Genomic DNA, 23,184 nt, shown 5'->3' on the forward strand with positions numbered 1-23,184 from the left:
ACTCCACACAAAAAATACTGCAGGCCCAGGGTGCTTAAAGCCTGTGCCACCCAGCTTTGTGGAGTACTGCACCATGTCTTCAATATGAGCCTGAGTCTCCAGAGGGTCCCTATGATGTGGAAGACGTCCTAAATTGTTCTTGTTCCTAAGACAACAAGGAATACAGGCCAGTGGCACTGACGTCCCACGTCATGAAGACCATAGAGAGACTTGTCTTAGAGCAGCTCTGACCCATGGTCCAGAAGTTTTCTGATGCCTCTGCAATAGTTAGATCAGCAGGGGTGATGAGGACGAGTACAGGGTGACGGTGAAGGACTTACCACATGCAGCTCAAAGTGACAAACACAAAAGAACTGGTGGTGGACCTGAGAAGGGACAAGGCACCGTTGACCCCTGTATTCATCAGGGGGGGCAGTGTGGACAATCTGGAGGATTACAAATATCTGGGATTGAATATTGACAATAAACTGGACTGGGCTAAGAAGACTGACTCCCTCTACAGGAAAGGCCAAAGTCATCTCTGTTTTCTGAGGTGACTGAGACATCTGCTGGACTATGCAGAGTGCTATCCTCTATGCTGTTGCAATCTGGGGAATCAGCCTGAGGGTGGCAGACACCAACAAACTCAACAGACTCATCCGCAAGGCTGGTGATGTTGTGGGTGTGGAGCAATGGCTCCCACCCGCTCTACGACACAGTGATGAGACATAGGAGCACATTCAGTGCAAGACTCATTCTATCAAAATGCACCACGTAGTGCCACAGGAAGTCATTCTTACCTGTGGCCATCAAAGTCTATAACTCCTCCCTCAGTGTGTGATTCACAATGTGTACTGTTCATATGTGTAATAATAATTGTGTGCAGTAACTTAGAGGTGCAATAATTTGAACTGTTTTGTACAAGATGTTTCATATTTATTATCACAGTCACTGCCACTTTACTGTATTCATAAGAACTTAAACCTCATATGCATATTGAAATTTCTGTGTTTATTAAGTGTTTATTCTTTTACATAAATGGTTGCAACTGTAATAACTGCAATTTCCCTCTGGGATCAGTAAAGTATTCTGATTCTGATTGGCGCCTGCCTACACCGTCAAAAGTACCAAAATCTGGTTAATAACCGCCAGCAAACTCACTGGGGAATTGTCAAGAGGAAGATGAGACACCAGACCCAACAATGCAGACGAGCTGAAGGCCCCTATCAAAGCAGCCTGGGCTTCCATAACACCTCAACAGTGCCACAGGCTGATCGCCTCCATGCCATGCCACATTGATGCATTAATTCATGCAACAGGTGCCCCGACCAAGTATTGAGTGCATATACACTACATACTTTTCAGTAGGCCAACATTTACATATTAAAAATAATTTTTAAATGGGTCTTTATATAATATTCTAGTTTTCTAAGATACTGACTTTTGGGTTTTCATTGGCTGTAGGCCATAATCATCAACATTAAAAGAAATAATCGCTGGAAATAGATCACTGTGTGTGTGTGTAATGAATCTTTATGAGTCTCACTTTTTGAATTGAATTACTGAAATGAATTAACTTTTTGATGATATTCTTATTTATTGAGACGCACCTGTATTAGATGAATTCCTATAGAGTACTGGTGTATGAGAAAGGGAGCCATTTTTTTATTGTAATCTAGTGTAACAAGGGTTTGCTCACTGATGGTTAATATTTTGCTGATGATAAACTGCTCTGAAACTTGCTTGAAGCTTGTCTTTCTAAATAGGCTCATGACATTATTATGAGGCATAGTAAAAAGAAAACTAAACCAGTTAAAAAAAAAAAAAAAAAGTAAATCTAAATTACTTCTAATTACAACTATTCCCTTATTTATGCAATAATACTTCCAGTGCATAAATCCACTTCAAAAGTTTGTCTTTTGTAGCCTTTAGTAGTTCTTAGATCTTGATAGTTTGTGTCTTAAAGTTCAATGTCCACTTTTATCACTTAAAGACCGGGAATGTACAGATTTGTTAGAATGCCATTAAAAGGTGTGACTGGTGTCCTGCAGGGCTTTGGCCGACCTGAACAACGATGGGAAGATGGACATGCACGAGTTCTCCATAGCCATGAAGCTGATCAAGCTGAAGTTGCAGGGTCACCCGCTGCCCCCCACTTTGCCCCCCTCCATGAAGCAGCCCCCACTGTCCATACCGCCTCCCAGTGCTTTTGGTAAATGCGGCTTGATTGAATACAAGCAGCCAAATGTATGTATGTATATGTGTATATATATATATATATATATATATATATATATATATATATATATATATATATATATATATATTTATTTATTTATTCATTTATTCATTTATTTATTTATTTATTTATTACCATTTACCGTTTGTGTAAACCGCATGCCTAAATGATCACACACTTGATTGAAACAACATTGAGTGATTAAGTAGTCTCAAACAGAAAGTTATGTAGTTTCTAACATGTTGGGTCTAGAAATGTAAGTGTACAAAAGCACAGCGCTTCAAGATGCGTGCTCCTACTGTTTAGCCATGCAACACACTTTTGCCTGTTTTTGTAGATATGTTGTTCTGTGTAAGATTTTTGGAATGGTAAGAGAGAGGCATAAACTTTGATTTAGTAAAAAAATCTAACTCTGGAGACTAAAATGTCTTAGCTAATTGGCTACATTTGGGTTAAGGTGTAATTGATTGTTACTAAACTATCCCTTTAAATTTGATACGGTCGCCTTCCAATCCATACTTTGACACATTTTGCTCAGTATTGCTTCAAACCTTCATTGTCTAACTCAAGTTTGGTATAGCAGAGTAGGTGACATTAATGCCCTCCATGTGGCAGACTCGGGTTTGATTCCCTGTTCTGCAAACACACCATGCCATATCAGTTAGAGTCCTTGGGCAAGATTCTCAATGCTGCCTTCAGCTACCTTTGTAACATGAGTAAACTTTAGGTTGCTGTGGTTAAGACCAACTGCCTAATATGATTAATAGCATCTGATGAAATTACAAAAAAAAAGACCCATAAAGAAACCAATATTACCAGATTGTTGTGTGTGGAACCATCGGATTCTGTCTCTGCTGTTTAAAGGAATGCCCAGTATGGGAACCATGACAGGTATACCAGCGGTGCCGCCAATGCCCCTCCCGCCTCTTCCTCCTGGAGTGCCGGGTGTGGGCATGTCACCCCCACTGGTGTCATCAGTGACCCCTCCTGTGCCTCCAATGGCCAACGGAGCCCCTTCGATGATACAGCCCATATCAGGATTTTCACACCCTGGTAAGAGGTTGGTGGAGACCATGGTAGAAACTCCACTCAATGACACTGAATATAAATGAAAGCAAGTGGTGAGCATAATCTCTGAGAATTAACCATGGACTACAGATGACTTTAACCATGGACTACAGATGACTTTAATTCCTCTCTCTCTCTCTCTCTCTCTCTCTCTCTCTCTCTCTCTCTCTCTCTCTCTCTCTCTCTCTCTCTCTCTCTCAGCCACAGCTCTCAACAAAAGCTCATCTTTCAACCGCTCCAGTGCCAAGCTACCCAAGGGACAGTCTTTTGAGACACCTAGGTGAGTCTCCAGTCAACACACATGAACACACACTGGCACATACATCCTCTAAATAACCTATTTCTGTCTCCATGCAGTGCCCCTGCAGCCCCCGTGCCCTCTGACTGGGCTGTGCCCCAGTCCTCACGGCTAAAGTATCGCCAACTCTTCAACAGCCATGACAAGATGATGAGCGGCCATCTTACAGGTACTATACCTCCATTGGCTTTAAGGGGGTTTCTGAGTACTAACGGGCTTTAATGTGGGTCTAGAGCCTGATTTGAGGAAGTGGATGTCAAATGATGTGACCAGAGGACCCAAATGAAACAAACCCAAAAAGTATAAATGAAAATGAAAAAAGAAAATGCTGATTATACTGGCTACTACTAGCTCTTCCACCCTTCCCTTTGTACTACTTATTAGTCCTGTGGGTCATATCAGTCCCATGGTTTAATGTGGTTTGATTGGTTGGTAGTTTAACAGTGGGAACAGGTTACACTCTTCTGTTGTAAACTGACAGTGATATGTCCTGCATAAGCATATTCACACATTCTGACAGCTGGATTAAGGCCTTTCAAAAAAATATTGTTGTTTTACTAGGGCTGCATCAATACCAGTATTGCTCATTTACTCATACTTAGAAAAATGCACCAATACCATCATCCAGTACCACCTGATACCATGTGATATAAGCGTATTGTATGCTACAGCGTGAATCAACAAACGATCTGCTGGAGCTGGCAGTAAAGCAGGGTCTGGTGTTGGATATGACTTGGCATTCGGACACAGTCATTGGTCATTTTAAACCTTTTTGCCTTGGCATATTCTTGCCAAGCATACACTGTGTGATTTTAGCCTGTTTTTAACACACACAAACACTCAACTCAACTCAACTCAAATTTATTTGTAAAGCAATTTAAAAACAACAGAAGCTGCAAGAAAGTGCTGAACACAACTGCAGCCACTTCCCCATTATGGGAGGAGACATGCTGGTAAACAAAACATAGGCAAATAGGTTAGCATTTGTTGTACGGAAGGCTGTATATGTTACGTTAATTTGTTGTTTGTTTTTGTGTGTGTGTGGGGGGTCTTTTTTTTTTTTTGGTCTTTGTAAAATAGCCTATGTATTGTCCTACCCATGTACCATCTGGTTTTATTTTCAGTGCACAATGTCTCACATGTTGGCAAAGCTGCTGTGGCTCAAATTCTGAGCGTGTTTGCTCAGTTCTTAGATGTGGCATGTTGTTTTGAATTAAACAGCTTTATTGGACATTGTTCATTAGATATAGCTGCCTGTAGAGGCTGCATTTAATGCAGCATGTTGGTTGAACCAAACTTTTTTTGTACAGTGAAAACATAAATCATAAGCTTTGTCTGTACACAATGGTCTATTCAAATGTGTAGCGTGAGTTGTCAAAGAACGAAATTTCTAAAATCTGTGTATATCTGGTTATAGAGGACGTTCAGCTGCCAATAAGTCTCCAACAAAACATACAGCTGTTAGCCTCGGATGCGACTCCTGCTGTTACTGTGCCACAGTGTTGTTGATGGAGACAGATGAGGGATCAAAACTATGAAATATGTTTTTCTTACAGCTGTACAGAAGTGCTGTTGTGATGTGGGACAAAACTCAGGGAGAAGAAATGGATTTGTTGAGTAGGAATATCTTGGAGAGTAGCTCGGATTGGTCAAGCCAATTTATGCAAAATTGCAGTTATGAAGATTAAGATTAAGTGATCCTTATTAGTCCCACAATAGGGAAATTTCACCTTTGCAGTCTAACCCATCCGTGCAGTGAAACACCACATACACATTTAACGCAAACCTGTCTGTGAACCATAATTTAAGGATCCCTGTTACTTAGCAGTCAGTCCAGATTTGGCAGTGTCAATATGGCATATGTTTTTATACACTTCGCTACAACCCAGTTTGAACTCTTGTAATTGTGTGCTGGGAGGCTGTGTCTGAGTGTGTGTGCCTGTGTGCATAGTACTGATCTAACTGCGACCCTTCTTATGAGTCAATAAAGTGAAGTGGATCCTGAGATTTTGGTGTCAGCATTTTCAGCTCCTCTTTCTCTCTCTCGCTCTCTCTCTCTCTCTCTCTCTCAGGGCCCCAGGCTAGAACTATTCTTATGCAGTCCAGTCTACCACAAGCCCAGCTGGCCACCATCTGGTAAGAATATGACTATGGATTTTTTCATCAGAAACATTTCAGTGACTATACACAAACACTTCTAAGTATCATCTTTCACATGAATAGTAACCGTCTGTTTTCAGTTATGATGCTGAGTCTTGTGACTTTATTGTGACTATCATACAGAGTCCCATTGTATTATTTATTGTATTATTAATATTATTGAATGTCATAGTATTATTTTTGCTTCATTATGGCTTAAGAAATGAGTTCTGACAAGCATAATATATCAGATTAAACTTTTACCGATTGCTGTCATTGTTGAAAAATAATTGGTGCACATGATTTGTTCAACATTTGAGGATTGTGTCGCCCTCACTGATGCTCTGTTTGATGTGGTTGCCTTAGGAACCTGTCAGACATAGACCAGGATGGAAAGCTGACAGCTGAGGAGTTTATTCTGGCCATGCACTTAATTGACATGGCCATGTCTGGCCTGCCCCTCCCTCCTCTCCTGCCCCCTGAACTTCTGCCACCTACCTTCAGGTCAGAGTACCCACCTACACTGAATGCTATAACCAAAGGTCACATCCATTAATTTATCCAACCACATCAAGTTTTGTTTTTATATTTTTGAAAGAGTATTTTGCCCAAAAACCATGGGTGAGAACCATTAGCATGCTCACTTCAGTGCTCATTGCCTTAAAGCATCCTCTATATCTTTTGTAAACATGCCTGTCTGCCCCCTACAGCTGTGCCGCAATAGTCTGTAGATTTTCTGGTTTAAAAACTCAAACTGGGCTGTTTGAAAAGTATTTTTTTTGAGTTAGCTAATGCAAAAGGAAATGTGGCCATGCTTACAGTGAGAATTTATTTAGCCCTTTGGGAGGAAATTTTCAATGATTGTGTAATTTGTCTTTGACTTGGTGTTAAAGTCAGAAAACATTTAATAGATAAACGCAAAAAAGATACAAAATCTTACATTTTGTTGGACCAATGAGGCTGAGGGATGCAATGCTGCATAGTTGAATATTGCGTGACAATAAGATATTAAAGGCTAGTTTTAGAACAAAATGCCCCGTTGCTCACTGGCACTTACTGGGTACATTCATATAAAATTAAATAAATCTGTGCTGGTAACTTCATTGCCCTGACCTGTAAATTGCTGTGAGTTGTAAGATCATTCATTGTTTTCTTTATTACAGCATAAGGTGTTATATACTCTGGGCTGTCTAAATTGATGTGTGTCTGTGTGTAGGAGGGTACGCTCTGGCAGTGGAGTCTCTATGACCAGCATGCACCCTATAGATCAGCGGGTCCAGGAAGAGTCTGCAGAAGAAGAGGAGAAAGAGGCAGAGAAAAAGCTTCCAGGTCAGCGGTGAAGAAATAAACGATGCATTCTCCTTTTCTGTCTCTTTATATTCCATTAACCGTCTCATTAACAGTCCCTAATTTATAAACGTTTTATTTTCTGTTACAGATAGGTTTACAGAATAGAACACAGTAATTCTGAATGTAGTAGACTTCAAGTTTCATAAATATGAGAGTGTAAGGATGAAATGACATTGAACTAATGAAAAATGAGCAATGTTAGTTATATTTGACAAGTAATAGCATTTAACTTCATCTTTATTTAGCAGGCTGTGGCTGATAATGCTTGAGGCTATTGCCCAAATGCCAGCTTTGTCCCTCTCAGTGCAAGGGTTTTTGTCCTTTTGTCAGCTCTCCAACTATATGCATGCTAAAAACATTCATCTCATGTCCTTTCTGCCTGTGTGCTTGTTTATCTGTTACATTTGAGCCTTAATCTCGAATGAAGCTCTTTTTCACCAAAACTTAGTTGGCTGGGTCAACTTTGTAGTCCAAAAATCTGCAACCCTTCTCACCTCCTCTCTTCCTCCTTTTTGCCCTTCTCTTACTCTGTTGTTCTCTGCTCTGCAGTCACTTTTGAGGACAAGAAGCGAGAGAACTTTGAAAGAGGCAATCTGGAGCTGGAGAAGCGGCGACAGGCCCTGTTGGAGCAGCAACGTAAGGAGCAGGAGCGACTGGCGGCGCTGGAGCGGGAGGAGCAGGAGCGCAAGGAGCGTGAACGGCAAGAACAGGAGCGCAGACGACAGCAAGAGTTGGAGAAGCAACTTGAGAAACAGAGGGAACTGGAGAGACAGCGGGAGGAAGAGCGGCGCAAAGAGATTGAGAGGAGAGAGGTGTGTGGTGAAAACGTGGGGATATATTGCTATTCAAATATCAAATCATCGTAATAAACAGTATGGAGTGAAATATTATACGGATATGTAATTTAAATTTATATACTTCTAAATTAGACACATTTATTTTTCTTTTTTGTGGGGTGGGGTGGGGGACAAAGATTAAATAGTTTGCTGTATTTATCTATTTATCTTCATTTTTGCCGAGTTGTCTGCCCCCAGATTTGATCACTACTTTTCAAACATGAGGCAGTCTGGATGTTCATTATTATTATATTTTTATTCTTTATGTTATACAGCTTTCTCAGTCATTATGGAGTCATCTACAGCTCTGTTCATAATTCTGGGCACATTTGACATGTCACAAAAATGTAAAACTAATTTTACAAATATTGACAAAATTACAAATGTGTATATGTTTGCGTGTGTTTATGCCTATGTGTCCGGCTGCTAAGACTGAGCTGGAATGGCTGTAGGGCTTTACGATATGGACAGAAACCATATTGCAAATATACTGCTGCAATTTACAATAATAGTATGTGTTGCAATATATTAAGACACACTGCAGGACCTGTGATGTGATGTGATTGACATGATTAAAGGCATTGACATGATTGACATGAATTTTACCAAATACAAATGCCTTGGTTCTTTAAAATAACCACAGAAATACTTCATTTAAAACTAAAGATGTCAAAACCTTGAGTTCAGCTAAGCTGCTATCACATCACATTTTGTGAGCTTGTGCTGTTTCAGGCTAGATCTTTTACCCGAATTAATCAGATTCATTCTTTTTTTTTCCCTTTAATGTCCAATCCAGGACTTTTTGCTGATACCAACCCAGTTGATACTGATATCATCTTTAATTCTCCAGAATGCTAAGCATGAGCAGAAGCTTTCTCATGTCTGTGGAAGCTAGCAGACACCAGTTATCGTGATTCCGCTTGCATAATTCTAGTCTTTGTAAACTCTACTTTGACAGACACAGGCACACAATAGTCAAAACAGTACTACAACAAAACATGAAACAAAGAGGTATACATGCGAGAGAGCTTATTTAATTGTTACTAAATTCTTTAAAGAAAAACACTTGAATACATTTTTAAGACAGGATGCCTTGATTGATGTTTTTTTTTTTTTTTTTTTTTTTTTTATCTAGAGCCTGTGTTTTGCTCTAAAAGGGTTAGGGTCATGGTGTGCAGGCAGCTGCTTTCTACTTGCTTTTAACTTGATAAATAGTTTTTAGTTGGACTGATTTATATATAAAAAAGGTGAATGGAAGTGCACACAATTGGTAGAAGGTAACTGACAAAATTCCAACATCGTGGCATATGATAAATCAATGTGAATAGTCAGCAGTACCAGTGTCAGCCTCAGAAGCTCCACAAAGGGTACATGGATTTTATTTATGTTGTTAGCAAAATTTTTTTGAGCTGAAATATTCCTTTAACCTATTTCTTTGTGCATGTTTTCAGGCAGCTAAGCGGGAGCTGGAGCGACAGCGGCAATTGGAGTGGGAGAGGAACCGCAGACAGGAGCTGCTGACCCAGAGGAACCGAGAGCAGGAGAACATCGTTTTGCTCAAAGCGCGCAAGAAGACCCTTGAGTTTGAGCTTGAGGCTCTGGTAAGCTCATAAACACATACACGCTATTACTTACCATAGAATCTCGTCCTGTCTGCGCAGTTGATTCTAATCTTGTATTATTTTGAATGTTTGGATCATTGGAAATTGAGAATTAAACACATTGCTCTCTTGCTCTCTTTTTTCATAGAATGATAAGAAGTCTCAGCTGGAGGGGAAGCTGCAGGATATCCGTTTCCGTCTGTCCACTCAGAGGCAAGAGATTGAGAGCACCAATAAGACGCGTGAACTCCGCATCGCTGAGATCACCACACTGCAACAACAGCTACAGGTACCTCACCCTGCAGAGCTGTACCATGTACAATGCCTAGAACAACTCAGACAGCAGCTTATTATTACCGCTTTGACCATTTTGGTTTTGCCTGACTGTTTGTAATGCACACTTTGTATTTATTTTCACTTTTTCACTCATGCTGCCAGACTGCGGCCTTTAAATCTCACTCCTATTGATTTCTTTCTATATGTCCTATTTGTGTCCCTCCTTTCTTTTTTCTCTCTCTTAAATTACTCAATTTCTCTCTCTTACACTTTCTCTATCTGTTTCTGTCTTTCTTTCTTGCCCCTCTGTAGGAGTCTCAGCAGTGGTTGGGTAGACTGATTCCTGATAAACAGTGTTTGAATGATCAGCTGAAGCAAGTGCAGCAGAACAGCCTGCATAGTAAGACACACTTTTATTTCCCCTTATTTTCTCAGAAGTTGCTATATCTGCTGTTTAATTTGACTTCATATTTATCTTGACCTGAAACAAAAAATCCCGAAATCTAGAAGCATTCACTTTTTCCCCCAAAACACAGATCACAGGGCCCAATATGTTAAATGTCACAGATGGTACAAGCGTTAGAAAAGTATAAGCAAATAACATAAACACAATACATTTTTAAGAGCAAAATACAAATATATTGGTATTGTCCATTTATATATTACATGTAGTAGTGTATGTTTATGATTAGAACAATACTGGAAACAATGCTGCACGCTGTTAAGCACTGCTAAATGAAAAATGAGAAGTAAGAGAGAGGCATTGTCACCTTGACCACATTGTGGGTTTCCAGAATAGCATAGCTATTATTTAGTGCTGAAGATGAAGATCTACACTGGCTGCGTTTGACCACCTTCACATTGTGGTTAACCAGACGGCTTGTCACTGTCATAATTTTTTCCTGTGTGTAGGACATAGTATTATTAGAAAATATGATCTAGCATAAGGTTTGATGACAAAATGATGACAGCTGAAGTTTTAAAAAATATGATTATGTATTGCAACTGCTTATTAAGTCCATAAAAAAGAAACCCTTATTTTATCCTACACTGCTTAAACAGTTAAGTAGGGTAAAACAGTACACTAAGATGGTTGTTTTGGTGATGGAGAATTTCTTTTTGGAATATTTATTTTATTGAACTTTTGAGGTTAATACAAAAGACAATTTGGGGGCAGTCATGGGCTGGAGGTTAGGGAACTGGCCCTGTGACCGGAAGGTTGCCAGTTCGTTCCCCAGCACCGACAGTCCATGACTGAGGTGTCCTTGAGCAAGACATCTAACCCCCACTTGCTCCCCGGGCGCCGTGGATAGGGCTGCCAACTGCTCCAGGCAAGTGTGCTCACTGCCCCCTAGTGTGTGTGTATTCACTAGTGAGTATGTGGTTTTTCACTTCACGGATGGGTTAAATGCGGAGGTGGAATTTCCCCGGTTGCAGGATTAAAAAAGTATCACTTAACTTAATTGAAAAAGGGCAATAATTAATAAACAGATTGAAAACATATGTGATTCAGCACAGACTGAAAAAACGTGACACAAAGAAAACAATAAGAGGAAAAAAAGAACTAAGCAAAATGAATAAGTAAACAAATACATAAATAAACATTATAACATTTTACATCAACAGATGGGTCTCAAATACTACCTTTACATGTTTCAGTACAACAGTGTCTACATGTGAAAGACTGATCAGTAATTAGCCCATCATGGAAGTTCTAAGGAGGACACATCTTCTACATATTTAAAATATAATAATAAAACAAAATTATGCCTGATTTTCTCCAATTTCACAACACACTTGACTTGATATGTGAGAGGGAGGTACAGGAGATTTTCATTTAATTAATAGTAATTATGTAGCAATAGGGATGTGGGGAAAAAATCGATTCTTAGATGCATCGCAATGCAGATGTGAATGATTCTGAATCGATTCGCAAATGTCAAAAATCAATTTTCTAAATATTTAATTTATACCGTAATGTTGATGGAATGCAAAGGGCAGAACTTGGAAGTGGGTAAGTGCAGCGCCCGCACCGTCTGAGCGGCACAACAGAAGCACATGAGCGAGAAATTCGATCGGCTCTGCATTAAAACCAGGTTAGATCAGGAGTCACAACCCAAATGTTAAGAAGAGACATTTTGTCCTTTCAACAAAAATCAAACCACCTTGGGAGCCACAACATTTATGCCCAGGATGTCTCAATGTATGTTAATGTCCTAGTATAGGCTAAAATTTCTAAACGAGAGCGCAGATTTACTTTGCTCTTTACTTTGCTGCTTTCCTCCCGTCTCCACCAGAAAACTGATCCTCAGAAGTAGAGCAGCATATTCTACAATGTCTCTCAATGTTTGATTTACGACGCTGAAGTCGCATCTTATTCTACAGCTTCTTGTTCAAATTTTTCCGTTCCGTTAAATTCTGACTGAGGCACTGAATGTAAATGCGGTACCTTTTAAGGTGGAACGGGAAAATTAGAAAGAGAAGCGACTTCAACTTCACAACTTTTTAGTGTTTGGCAGTCTCTCATTGCAGGTTTAATGTTCCAGGAAACCAAATGCAGTGCTTATGAATATGAACATCCGTTCATCTCCAAATGTTCATTTTAGCTAAATCTCTGTTGAGAAACAGCACTTTCACGCTGCGTTGCTCATGTCCTGTCTCGCAGATATTTTACTGAGACAGTGACCTCTGACTCTCTACAACACGACCAAACCTGGAGTTATAAAATCACTAAAGAAAACGGGCAGAATGGCTGTAACGTGCTGCGTTCACATCCATTCTCATTGGATCGTATTTCACCGTAACAGCACATTTTATCGCAGATGAGTGGCAGTAGCGTCTAATGTGCTCCAAAAAAAAAGCAGTGAATGAGAGTCTTCCAGTTCACGTACCACATCAAATATCTTTTATTAATAAATCAAATGGAAGTGAAGTAAATTCATTGTGGATCATTTTAAAATTGCCAAGTCGTCTCACAGTGAGGGGAAAAAAAAGAGATCCTGTGTAGAAAAAAAGATGCAACAAAATGCATCGGTAATAGTTTTATAATCGCCTTGCGGCCCTCTGAATCGTAATCAAATCGTGAGGTGCCAAGAGATTCCCACCCCTACCTAACAAGAATATTGACAAAAGATAGAAAACCAGCCTCCAAATTGTATCAGTAAATGATTTGAATATTTGTGTCCGATATGAGGCAAAAAGAGGGACAGTATCAAAATGTCTGTACATGTGTTGCTGGAGCTTGATGACATCCATCACATGTAGGATCTATATTGTGGTTCATCTTGGACTCCACTGCTTGTGCAGAATAACAGCTTCTCCAACCTTGCACCTGTCGTGACTAAGTCATGACAAGTTCCTGAAGCTTGTATTAATCTGTGCTTAGCAGTGGTTAGAAGTATTGAATGTAAAAATACTCTACCAACCCCCCACCCCCTTTTAATTTTTTTAAAGCATAACATTGAAGGTGAATGATTGTGTTTTAAAATTGATAAAGAAGAAGGTTTTAGACTAAGGATGAGAGCCTGTGCTTTACTTCATTTAACCAATGACATTGAAAGCTTAGTTGCAAAGTCACTATGTGTAGAACATGGATTTGGCCAAGCAGGTGATTACACAAAGTTTTTAAACTTCATCAGAACAATTTCAGTCTGAATTATTATAAAAGTCTCAATGGCAGTTTGATTTGTTTGTGTTTATAGGGGACTCACTGTCCGGCTTGCAGAGAGCTGTGGAGATGAAGGAAGCAACCAGGCAGCAGCTCTGTGAGCAACTGGACGCCGTGGAGAAAGAGACTCGCTCCAAACTGCTAGAGATAGATGCGTTCAACACACAGCTGAAGGTGCTGACCAAACACTCTCACAAAACTCAAACATGTGTACAAATAGACAGACAGACAGACAGACACGCTCACAGACAGACAGGCCTCCAAGATCACACAGAGCAGAGTTTAATTGTGTTTGCTTATTTAGTATTCTTTTTCTTCTGCATTCCTGGGGTGGGGAAGGGAGGGATGAGAAACAGTGTTGTAATCTGTGTTTTCCAAATAGGAGATTTCTCTACTTCTTAGTTTTAAAGGTGTTTGCCTCCTCAAAAAAATGTTGACAGATTCATGTAATCTCCCAAGCCAGAGTGCAGACTTGGACCTGACCGATATAAAAATATTATTATAAATAATATGTCGCAAATACATAATGATGCCAGTTTTAAGCAGCTAACAATTCCTGTAATGTAAGATTGCCTGATATAGTCAATCATTCAGTCATTTCAGTTAAACAGTGCTTTACTGACTCATAGGAGCGCTGGTTGTTGGTTGAGAACTGTTAAATGTGGTTGTCAATTCGTAGTTGACAAATTCCTCTAACAGCTAAAACTCATAAAGTACAAGTCATAGTAATGCCCTATCTAAATTTCTGGACTCCAACCCCATGGCCTCAGGTCTTACGGATTTTGGAGCTACATTCAGGGACATCACCGATGTGCCCAATGGTATCATGTCAAATATGCGAGGATGGGTGAATTAAAACATTAAAAAAACAAAACCTCCTAAGTAAATGTTGTGGTTAATACTCATTAACATTTGGACATAAACTGTGTTACTTGCATTGAAATATGTCCTATGCTTGTAAAGAAAGCATTTATTTGTTTAGTTATTTGTGTATTGGAACTCCTGTTTTGTTTGGATCATTATGTCATGAGTCTGCTGATGCCTGCACCCATATAGTATCCCTGGAAGCTTAAAAAAGGCGGCATTATTCCCTTTACTGGCATGATGAATGGCAGAATTTGACAACCCTATGACCCTGTGGACATTCTTGGTAACATGCACGTTAAATCCATGCCTCTGGGATTGACCAGAGGTTTAGGATGGATATAAATGTTGTAGCATGGGTGTTGCAGTCTCCCAAAATTCCTAGCAGTTTTGTTAGTTTCTCTTAGTTAGCTCTTATGCTTTTCTTCAGTTCTCATTATAGTTGTTGTGCTATATCTTCCCTATGCTGCTAAAACATGTTTTGTTTTCAGATTTACCAGTTCAACTGCTATTGCTGTAATAGAATCATAGTGACTGTCAGTTTCGTATATAAAGCAAGAAAGGGTTTGAACTAGGCGCCGAAGTCCAGCACATGTTGGTGACTTCTGTAATCTAACGTCTCCAGCTAAACTTGCCAATTAAATTGAGATGCATCAAGGGTGTTTGAGCAGGAAACCAAACTGTGCTGGAGTCCAGCCCTTAGGGACCTAAGTTCCCCAATGCCTGCTATAAAGTGAACTGGTTTCTTTACACCAGAGGATTGTTTGTTGCAGTATAGAAAACAATTTTCCCCATTTTTTCTTTTCTTTTTTTTCTGTTTTTGTAATAGTATATCGGTCTGGCCCTAGTATAGACTCTAGGTAAAATAAAAGAGAAAGAGCCAGTGAGATGAAGTACTGAACACTTGATTTCCTCTCTCACTGTATTTGACTGTTACTCACTCTTTCTTGCCCCTTGGTCATCTACATCCTCATCCTCAACCTCATCCCACCCACCCCTACCTCCCCTTTTTGTCTCTACCTTTATTGAATGGCTTGGCTGGTGTCCTTTACCCTGGTTTCCCTACCAATTTCCCACCCTGGTTGGTACAGTCTTTGGGGCTGTTCTATCAAGCCCACACTGCCCGGATAGAGACCCTTCGGCTGGAGCTACTTCTTGAGGAGCAGAGAGGGCGACAGGTAGTCAACCAAGACCTGCTACTACCCCACCTCAAAAACTACAACTACCATCATGACACTACCCTTCTACCCCCTTACTCACCTGCACCGTGCTTTCTGCTGCCCTCGGCAGGAGGGATCGCAGTACTGCGTCATCTCAGCATTCCTGACTTCTGTGGTCCATATCAAGCCAATAACTTCATCGATAATGACAGTTGTAGGAATACTCAAGCGTTTTCTACTTAATCTATGTCTACTGCATCTGTAGTGTACTGTTGACTACTATGAACAGTAATTTTGATGCATTTGTTTGGGGGTGGGCAAAACAACAGTATTTATAATTGCGTTATGATGAATTACATAATTTGACCTTTTTAGATTTAGTGCAGCTCACTATGAATAATATTTTGATTATTTTTAAATTTGGTACTATTGGTCCATTTTTAAACAAAAAAGTTATCATGGTTATGTTTGTATAAGCTGTGGTTCTAAAGTCACAAGCTTACAAGTTTCATTTCCCTTTTTGCTTTTGTGAATAGGAACAAATTTCTGGTAGGAGCAGATTTCCGGTAGGAGCAAAATGTTCAGACAGTAGAGGCTGGGAATCGTGGACTACGAGTGTCTTATAAATTTGATGGATGATTTAGATAGTCAGTTCACTGCATCTCATTTTATTTTCTAAAATTTGAGAAAATATTAGTTTGGCTTGTTGCCATGTCTTTTGTTGCTAAATTGCAAATAGCCTACTATAGAAAATAACCGGCTGCCTGTCGCATGCTAATGTGAACACAGGTTACGTGTGTTTTTTGACTCAACAGCTTTCCTGTTCTTTTTCTAAGTCCAGGGAAATTATTTTCTGTGATAATATAGGTCATGCTATCGATGGGGCGGGTAGAGATTAGTTAAAACACTGGAGTGTTCCTTTAAAAGCCTGCAGTGTTTAATAACCAACAAAACAAGACATCTGTTCTGCCCCTTCGTGGTGCTTTGGTGTGCTTCTTCAGGCCTATCTGTGAACTCTTTTATTATAGCTTACAGTATTAATCACTACTTGCTCTGCACACTGTCCAGAAGTGTAGCATCTTAGCAATAAAGCTAAGCTATGATAATGACTGATTGTTCTAACAGTGTTGTTGTGAAATTTTCAGTTCTTGAACCTTTGACCTTTTTGGTTGGCTTTGTCTCTTGCAGTCAGGGGGCTCGGTGGACGAGGTGCTGCTGGACTGCCTTGCGGCCCTCCTGGCCTGTTTGAAGCGTTTAGACTTCTACTTCCAGGTCTCCCCATTAGCCCCTGAACTGCAAAAAAACCCAAACAAACCCTGATCCCACACACTCTTACCCCATTATTGTGTCTTATTGCACCTTCCCCCTCAAGCTCCTGTAGCAGGGCTGTTCGAAGTGATCGCTGTGCTAATGCTGGGCCATTCAGTGCTGGTAGAAGTTGCTGGTTTACACTGATCTGGGACTGGTTTAGAAATTTCTAATATGGTACAGTAGCATTCTGTGCAAGATGCAGTGATAATTTTCTTGATTCTGATCTGCACTGGGTTTTTTGAAGGGGAATTTAACCCAAAGTTGGGCTATCTGTGAACATGGGTTTCAAATGGACATCACTAGGGCCTGCTGTTCCTGGCAATTAACAGTTGAAAAGAACCAATCTGTACAGGGCCACAATTGGATATTAATGCCCTAGTGATTGTTGAATAAATATTAATAAAAATGGCAGGGAATGTATGGAATTGCATCTTCAAGTATATGGTTGTGGATAATGGAAGCTGGTCCGAGAACAGTATAAAAGTGCAGCTTCTACTCATACTGTAGGAGTTAAGGTTCCTGCAGATTAAATGTAGCCGCTTATCCTCGAAGTCAACAGATGTCGCTATACTGAATGGATTCCTTATGCCAATAGGTTTTTTTTAATCCTGCTTCTATGAACCCACTGCACTGAACAGTTTCAACTGTTTGTGTTTAACTACAGTATTCAGTTGAGCTTTCATCTAGTCCCTGCCTCAACACACCTGATCCAGCTCATGAAAATGGGTTGTGACAGGAAACTGTGCAATACTGTGTGTCCACAGAAGCTGGATTAAGAAACACTGCCTTAAATTATTAAGGTCAGTGTTTGTGGCAGGCCAGCCTTATGCATGAACCTGGTTGTCATTGACTTAATCTGTTTTATTTTGCCATTTCACTTGTTTATATTAGATTACGTTAATGCCTAGAGATGCTTTTATCAAGCCATGGTTTTCAAGAGGACTGTTTCAGTCTATCTTAAGTGTGACTTGGAGGCCTTCTCACTGAAAATGTAGTAAAAACAGCAGTAATAGCTAAACAGTTTTCTTCTGTCAGTTTATATTAAAGCTACCAGGTATTGAGGAGACACTGAATAGCAGTATTACATTTCTAGGTTAGGATTAGATCATGTTAGTGGTTAGTTTGTTGCCAAGTTTTTATTTTTCTTGGGAGGATGCAGTTGTTGTTTTAAGATTATAAGGAAAGTGTGAAAGTCAGGGTGGTAGTACTTGCACAAATGTAAAAAGTGGACAAGTTAAATATTGAAAGATTTGGTCTTTTTTTGTGTACTTTTCTACTAAATGTGTTTCCTGCATTTTTCTGACACTAAAAATAAGTACCTCATACATAATGGCTGTTTTGATTGAAATTAAAGTAAATAAAAAGGTGGTCTCTTAAAAGAATAGTTATACAGAACAATGTTGTAAGACTAAATCAAACCGGTTTGTGTGAAATCCAGTGCATGACTGATTATGACAAATCTGGTTCATGGAGTTCTAACCAATTGCTTCCTGTGACACAGCCTGTGTGTGAGTTAATGGGGAAAAAGAGAGTGAGTGTATATGTGCATGCGTGGTTTTACACTGAAACCTCTAACCTCTAACTCTGTCTCTTTAGCCTTCTTGCCTGTTATTTAATTGTGTGATGATTAAAATGACCATTTACCTGAAATTTACACTGCAGAGATGCCGTGATTATGGGTGAATATTAGTAACTCTCTGTTCAGTCTGACAATCTATTATTTTAAACACGTCATTCCACAGGGCTCTGTAATGTAGCACAGTCTGTGTGAATCATTCTGAAGATTACTTATTGGAAGATTACGATTACATCACATTAGCAGCAGTGTTTCCATTGGCCAGCTGAAACACAGCACCTTCCTTTAAATGTTCTGTGTCTGTACAGTTACCTCTCTGTCATCTGTGACCCTTGTGGTTCACGTGAAGTTACCCAGCAGGCATTGCAGCCTTGCAGTCATGAACACATTGTTTGCACCATGTTCCATGCAAGTGTATCTCAAACATGAAGATGGAATACATGCTTGATGTTGTTCAGAGCTCCAAGTGGATTATCAAAAAAAATAAGCTTATAGCAGTTTTTAACTGCTTTTAATCAGTATGTGGCCCTTACAAATACTGTATTCCACTATTTTTGGCCTTCAGGCATTGATCTTCATACTTTCTTTTTACATTGTTTACATTTAGTGTGGGAGAGATTTAGAAACTGCTGTAGTCAGAGGGGAAGCAAACATACATATTATGTAAAGAACATTGTGAACAATTTACAAACGTCAACTACAAAAAAGTTGGGACACTATGTGAAATGGTAAAAACAGAAAGTAGTGATTAGTAATTCCTGTTTGACCTGTCTCAGATTGAAAAGTGTACCAAACAAAACTTTTAGCAACTTTTTTTTGCTGTTCTTTCATTGTACAGGTCTTCAGCTGCACAACCATACCAAGGCTTTTGTTGTTGTTTTGTGCTTCATAATATACCACACTCTCTGATTTCACAGCCATGCTGTAACACATGACATGGCACTGTCATGTTGAAAAGCATGGATGACCCTGAAAAAGACATCGTCTAGAAAGCAGTGTATGTTGCTCTTAAATGTGTGTATATTTTTCAGCATTAATGATGCCTTCATGTTTGCTGTGCCATGGTCATTAATACAGCCCCCATTCCATTTCAAACTTTGTGCTGGCAACATCTGAATGGTCATTTTCTTCTTTAGCCCAGAGAACACAACATCCATTAATTCTTCTGAATCTGAAAGGTTGACTCCACAAAATCACCTTTTCCGCTGCGCATCAGTCCATTTCAGATGAGCTTGAGCCCATAGAAGTTAGTGGCATTTCTGAATGTTCTTAGCTTATGGCTTTCGCTGGGAATAGGAGAGTTTTAACTTTCATTTTTGGATGCAGTGAAAATGGCGTATACTAACACCAGTTAGTATTCCTGAGCACATGTGGTGATATCCATCATAGAAGCATGTCAGTTTTTAATGCAGTGGCATCAGAGGGATCAAAGGTCACAAATATTCAGTCGTGGTTTTTGGCCTTGCCCTTTACGCGCAGAGATCCCTCCAGATTCTGAGTCTTTTGATGTTGTGAACAGTGTAGGGTGAAATACCAAAAATCGTTGTACCTGCATAATTCTTTTAATCTTAACTTGCCCCATCTTAACTTTTTGGAACATGTATCAGGAATCAATTTAAAGAAAAGGTATATACTTTTGCAAATACAATACAGTTGATGAGGTAAAACATGTTTGTTTTTGAAGCGTTCCTGTTCAAACCACCAGTCAGTCCATTGATTTCACTGTTTTTGTTTACATTTCTCGTATTGTCCCAACCTTTCTGGAATTGAGGTTTGTAGTATGGGCATTGAATGAATAACACTTGCAGGGTACAGTTGCAGACATCTTGAAATGTGTGTGTGTTTTATGTGCCTGTGTGTGAGGAAGAGAGATAAAGATCATTCCTAGTCCTGGTTCCTCTTGTACTCCAACTCACCTATCTTGTATCCCATCATGCATTACAGGAGCTCAGGGAGATCCACAACAAGCAGCAGCGGCAGAAACAGAAGGAGTTGGAGGGGGACATCATTCAGCCTCCACTGGACAGCAAGCCTGCAGATCTGCAGGAGAGCAGGTCCGTGTGTGCCTGTATTCTAGGGGTTCCATAGACTAGTCAACTAGTCAACTGATAGGTCTTCTAGTACCAGTCGTCTCTCTGTTTGGACACAGTTGTCAACTATTCAAAAAAATGCCTGACGTTACAACAAAATATGACAATCGAAGAGTAATCGAATATATACCATGGAGGAGAGTCCAGAAAGTAGTTTTAATGCTAAACAAGAAGCACACTTTGTTACTTTGAAATTACTTTGCAGGAGTTGAAACCAATTCCACTGCCTATGGCAAGTTTTGTAAAATAATGCTTAAATACAGACTGCTTCTGCTACACATAACCACCTCAAGCATTCACCTCTAGCTGCTAATATGAAGTTGGAAGACACTGGGCACAAGTGGATTAGCATCACTGAGCTAGTATCATTTCACACCAATTTTGGAACAGTTGAGCCTTATTCACTATTATTCATTATCATTATTCTTTTTTTTTTTGTATTGAGAAAGGTCCTTAGAAACAAGTCTGCTTCAGATTCAGTATGTGTTCTTAAACCACAGAATTGTTCGCACCTTTGTGCTCTTGATTGTGCTCTTGATCCTACCTAAGAATAAATGCTAAATAAGAAATATTGGTGATAGTTAGAACCTTAGAGTCAGAAATTGTAGAAGTAGGTTTTAAGAAAAAGTTTCTTCCTACAAGCGGTTGGTGAATGAGGCCCATATTTTTTTTCTTTAACTATGGTAGACTGAATAACTAGTTTACTATGAAAAACGAGCCGTTATACTGAGGACTAATATGCAGTAAAATCTAACACCAGCAGTGACTCTGCCACTTCTTTTTCGTCCTGCAGAGTGTTGGGGGCTGATGATGGTATGTCGCCAGCCTGGAGGGATTCAGCATTAGGCAAAGCCCCAACGCCGCCTGCCTCTCAGCCCTGGATGAGCCACGTCAGTGAAGAGGAGAGCCAGAGCTCTAGAGGAGACATGCAGGACAAACTCTCTAAACTGTTCATGCAGCAGCCTGAACCAGGAAAACTGCTGGGCCAGTCACCCTGGCCTGCATTAGGTAAGGAGAGAGAGTGATGTGTGAGACTGTGTACTATTGAAATGTGTTGTTTAGGCTACAGTTTTTGTTGGTTGAAAATAAAGAAGCTTTCAAATACTAAATATACAATTGAATACCAACATAAATAATACTCAGGCATTCAAACTGTTCAGGCCATCCCCAGAATGGGAAATTTTGAATAAAAGAATGAAGGGGTGGGTGGGGGGTGATAAGACAGTTGGATGAATGAATGGAAGGATAGAAGGCTATTTGGTTGAATGGAATAGTATCTAAGACAGTAAATGCATTCCATGTATGTATTCCATTACTGAATCACAAGCTTTTTCCATTGAATTACCTCTTTGTGTTTATCTTTTTTACGTGTCAGATAAAGTACCCATTTCTGGCCTTAATCAGGAGAAGGTAAGAGTGGTGTACTACAGAACGCTTTACCCCTTTGAGGCCCGAAGTCATGATGAAATTACCATCCAACCTGGGGACATAGTTATGGTAAGCATTTAACTCAAGCTGTATTAAAAGTGAACTTTGTCTTATGCTGCAATGACTAAAACTGTCATTAATGCTTTGAGTGGCCTTTCTATGAGAAGGGTTTGTATGTGCATGTTCACATATATGCTTAGCTGCATGAGACTTTGTGTTTACCTTTGTATATGAGTATTAACCTTTGACCCCTCTCTCCTACCTGTGCTCCCTCTTCGTGAAGGTGAAAGGGGAGTGGGTAAGTGCAGGTTGACTCCTCCCCCTCTCCACCAATCTCCATTCTTTATTTGCACTTTACCATTCCTCAATACAGAACACTTTAAAGCATCATCAGTATTTTTTTTTTCATTCATGAAATTAGGTATTCAGAGAATAAAAGTGAAGCTGTTTAACATTTAAAATAAATAAATAAATATACATTTTTTTCTAATATCTCTTAAAATTCCATGTTAAATTATGATACTTTGTTGAAATAACCACTCTACTAAAATATGTATTTTTTTTTTTGTATAACATTGTAAAACAGCTTAATGAAAGAACTCATGACTTTAGACAGCAACAATGTTAAATATAGTTCACATCGGGCATAAATGAGGATTTAAATACTGATTAAGTCTTTCATCTTCATCTTTTCAAATGTAATTTTTTTTGTTAAGTCATCAGGACTGTGCAGTTACCAGTTTCAAAGCAATCCTCTGACCAGAGATTTCTGATGTCACATATTATGCTCATGGTTGGTGGGGTATGTGTTGAGTGTGCTGTGTGAAGCTGGACTTATTGGTTAGTAAGCTAGTGGATAACATTAAGCTGGTTAGTAACAAGGGAACCTTTCATCTTTGGCCAAGACTACTTTTTTCAACTTGCCTTAAGCGGAGCTTAGCTTGATGACCCATGAACACAGCTTGTTCAGAAACATCAAAAAGTGTGCATACTCAAAGTGGTTGAAATATCACTTTTTATTGTCTGATTTGACACTTTTGTAACTTCTCTCTCATGCTCTTGTCACAGGTTGATGAGTCTCAAACTGGTGAGCCTGGCTGGTTAGGGGGTGAAATTAAAGGAAAGACTGGCTGGTTTCCTGCCAACTATGCAGAGAAGATTCCAGAATCTGAAGTTCCTCTTAACCTGAGAGCCAGTGCTACATCCAGTTCAGCCTCCAAACTCGGCACCCGCATTACCCCCACTTCATCAACCACACCCACGCCTCTACAGCCAGTCACCACAGAGACGTCTGCAGTAGCT

The 23,184-nt window shown here is 39.7% G+C and overlaps 1 protein-coding gene across 4 annotated transcripts in view; it reads left to right on the top strand.

Moving 5' to 3' along the window:
* itsn1 (intersectin 1 (SH3 domain protein)) overlaps positions 1 to 23,184 on the top strand; it is a 73,183-nt gene that overhangs the window by 25,571 nt on the left and 24,428 nt on the right. For 3 of the 4 annotated variants that reach the window (XM_017699008.2, XM_037543242.1, XM_017699009.2), the window contains 17 exons: positions 2,031 to 2,191; positions 3,083 to 3,271; positions 3,488 to 3,566; positions 3,644 to 3,753; positions 5,657 to 5,720; positions 6,090 to 6,227; positions 6,940 to 7,052; positions 7,623 to 7,885; positions 9,361 to 9,510; positions 9,659 to 9,799; positions 10,099 to 10,186; positions 13,488 to 13,627; positions 20,309 to 20,418; positions 21,248 to 21,462; positions 21,830 to 21,951; positions 22,166 to 22,180; positions 22,951 to 23,184. The exon at positions 22,951 to 23,184 is cut by the window's right edge and continues 83 nt beyond it. In XM_017699008.2, coding sequence (XP_017554497.1) covers positions 2,031 to 2,191; positions 3,083 to 3,271; positions 3,488 to 3,566; positions 3,644 to 3,753; positions 5,657 to 5,720; positions 6,090 to 6,227; positions 6,940 to 7,052; positions 7,623 to 7,885; positions 9,361 to 9,510; positions 9,659 to 9,799; positions 10,099 to 10,186; positions 13,488 to 13,627; positions 20,309 to 20,418; positions 21,248 to 21,462; positions 21,830 to 21,951; positions 22,166 to 22,180; positions 22,951 to 23,184 — 2,332 coding nt within the window. The remainder of the gene's footprint in view (positions 1 to 2,030; positions 2,192 to 3,082; positions 3,272 to 3,487; positions 3,567 to 3,643; positions 3,754 to 5,656; positions 5,721 to 6,089; positions 6,228 to 6,939; positions 7,053 to 7,622; positions 7,886 to 9,360; positions 9,511 to 9,658; positions 9,800 to 10,098; positions 10,187 to 13,487; positions 13,628 to 20,308; positions 20,419 to 21,247; positions 21,463 to 21,829; positions 21,952 to 22,165; positions 22,181 to 22,950) is intronic. The other variant, XM_017699010.2, reaches the window with a different exon arrangement.

This window comes from Pygocentrus nattereri, chromosome 12 (assembly GCF_015220715.1).
Source record: "Pygocentrus nattereri isolate fPygNat1 chromosome 12, fPygNat1.pri, whole genome shotgun sequence".
NCBI lineage: Eukaryota > Metazoa > Chordata > Actinopteri > Characiformes > Serrasalmidae > Pygocentrus > Pygocentrus nattereri.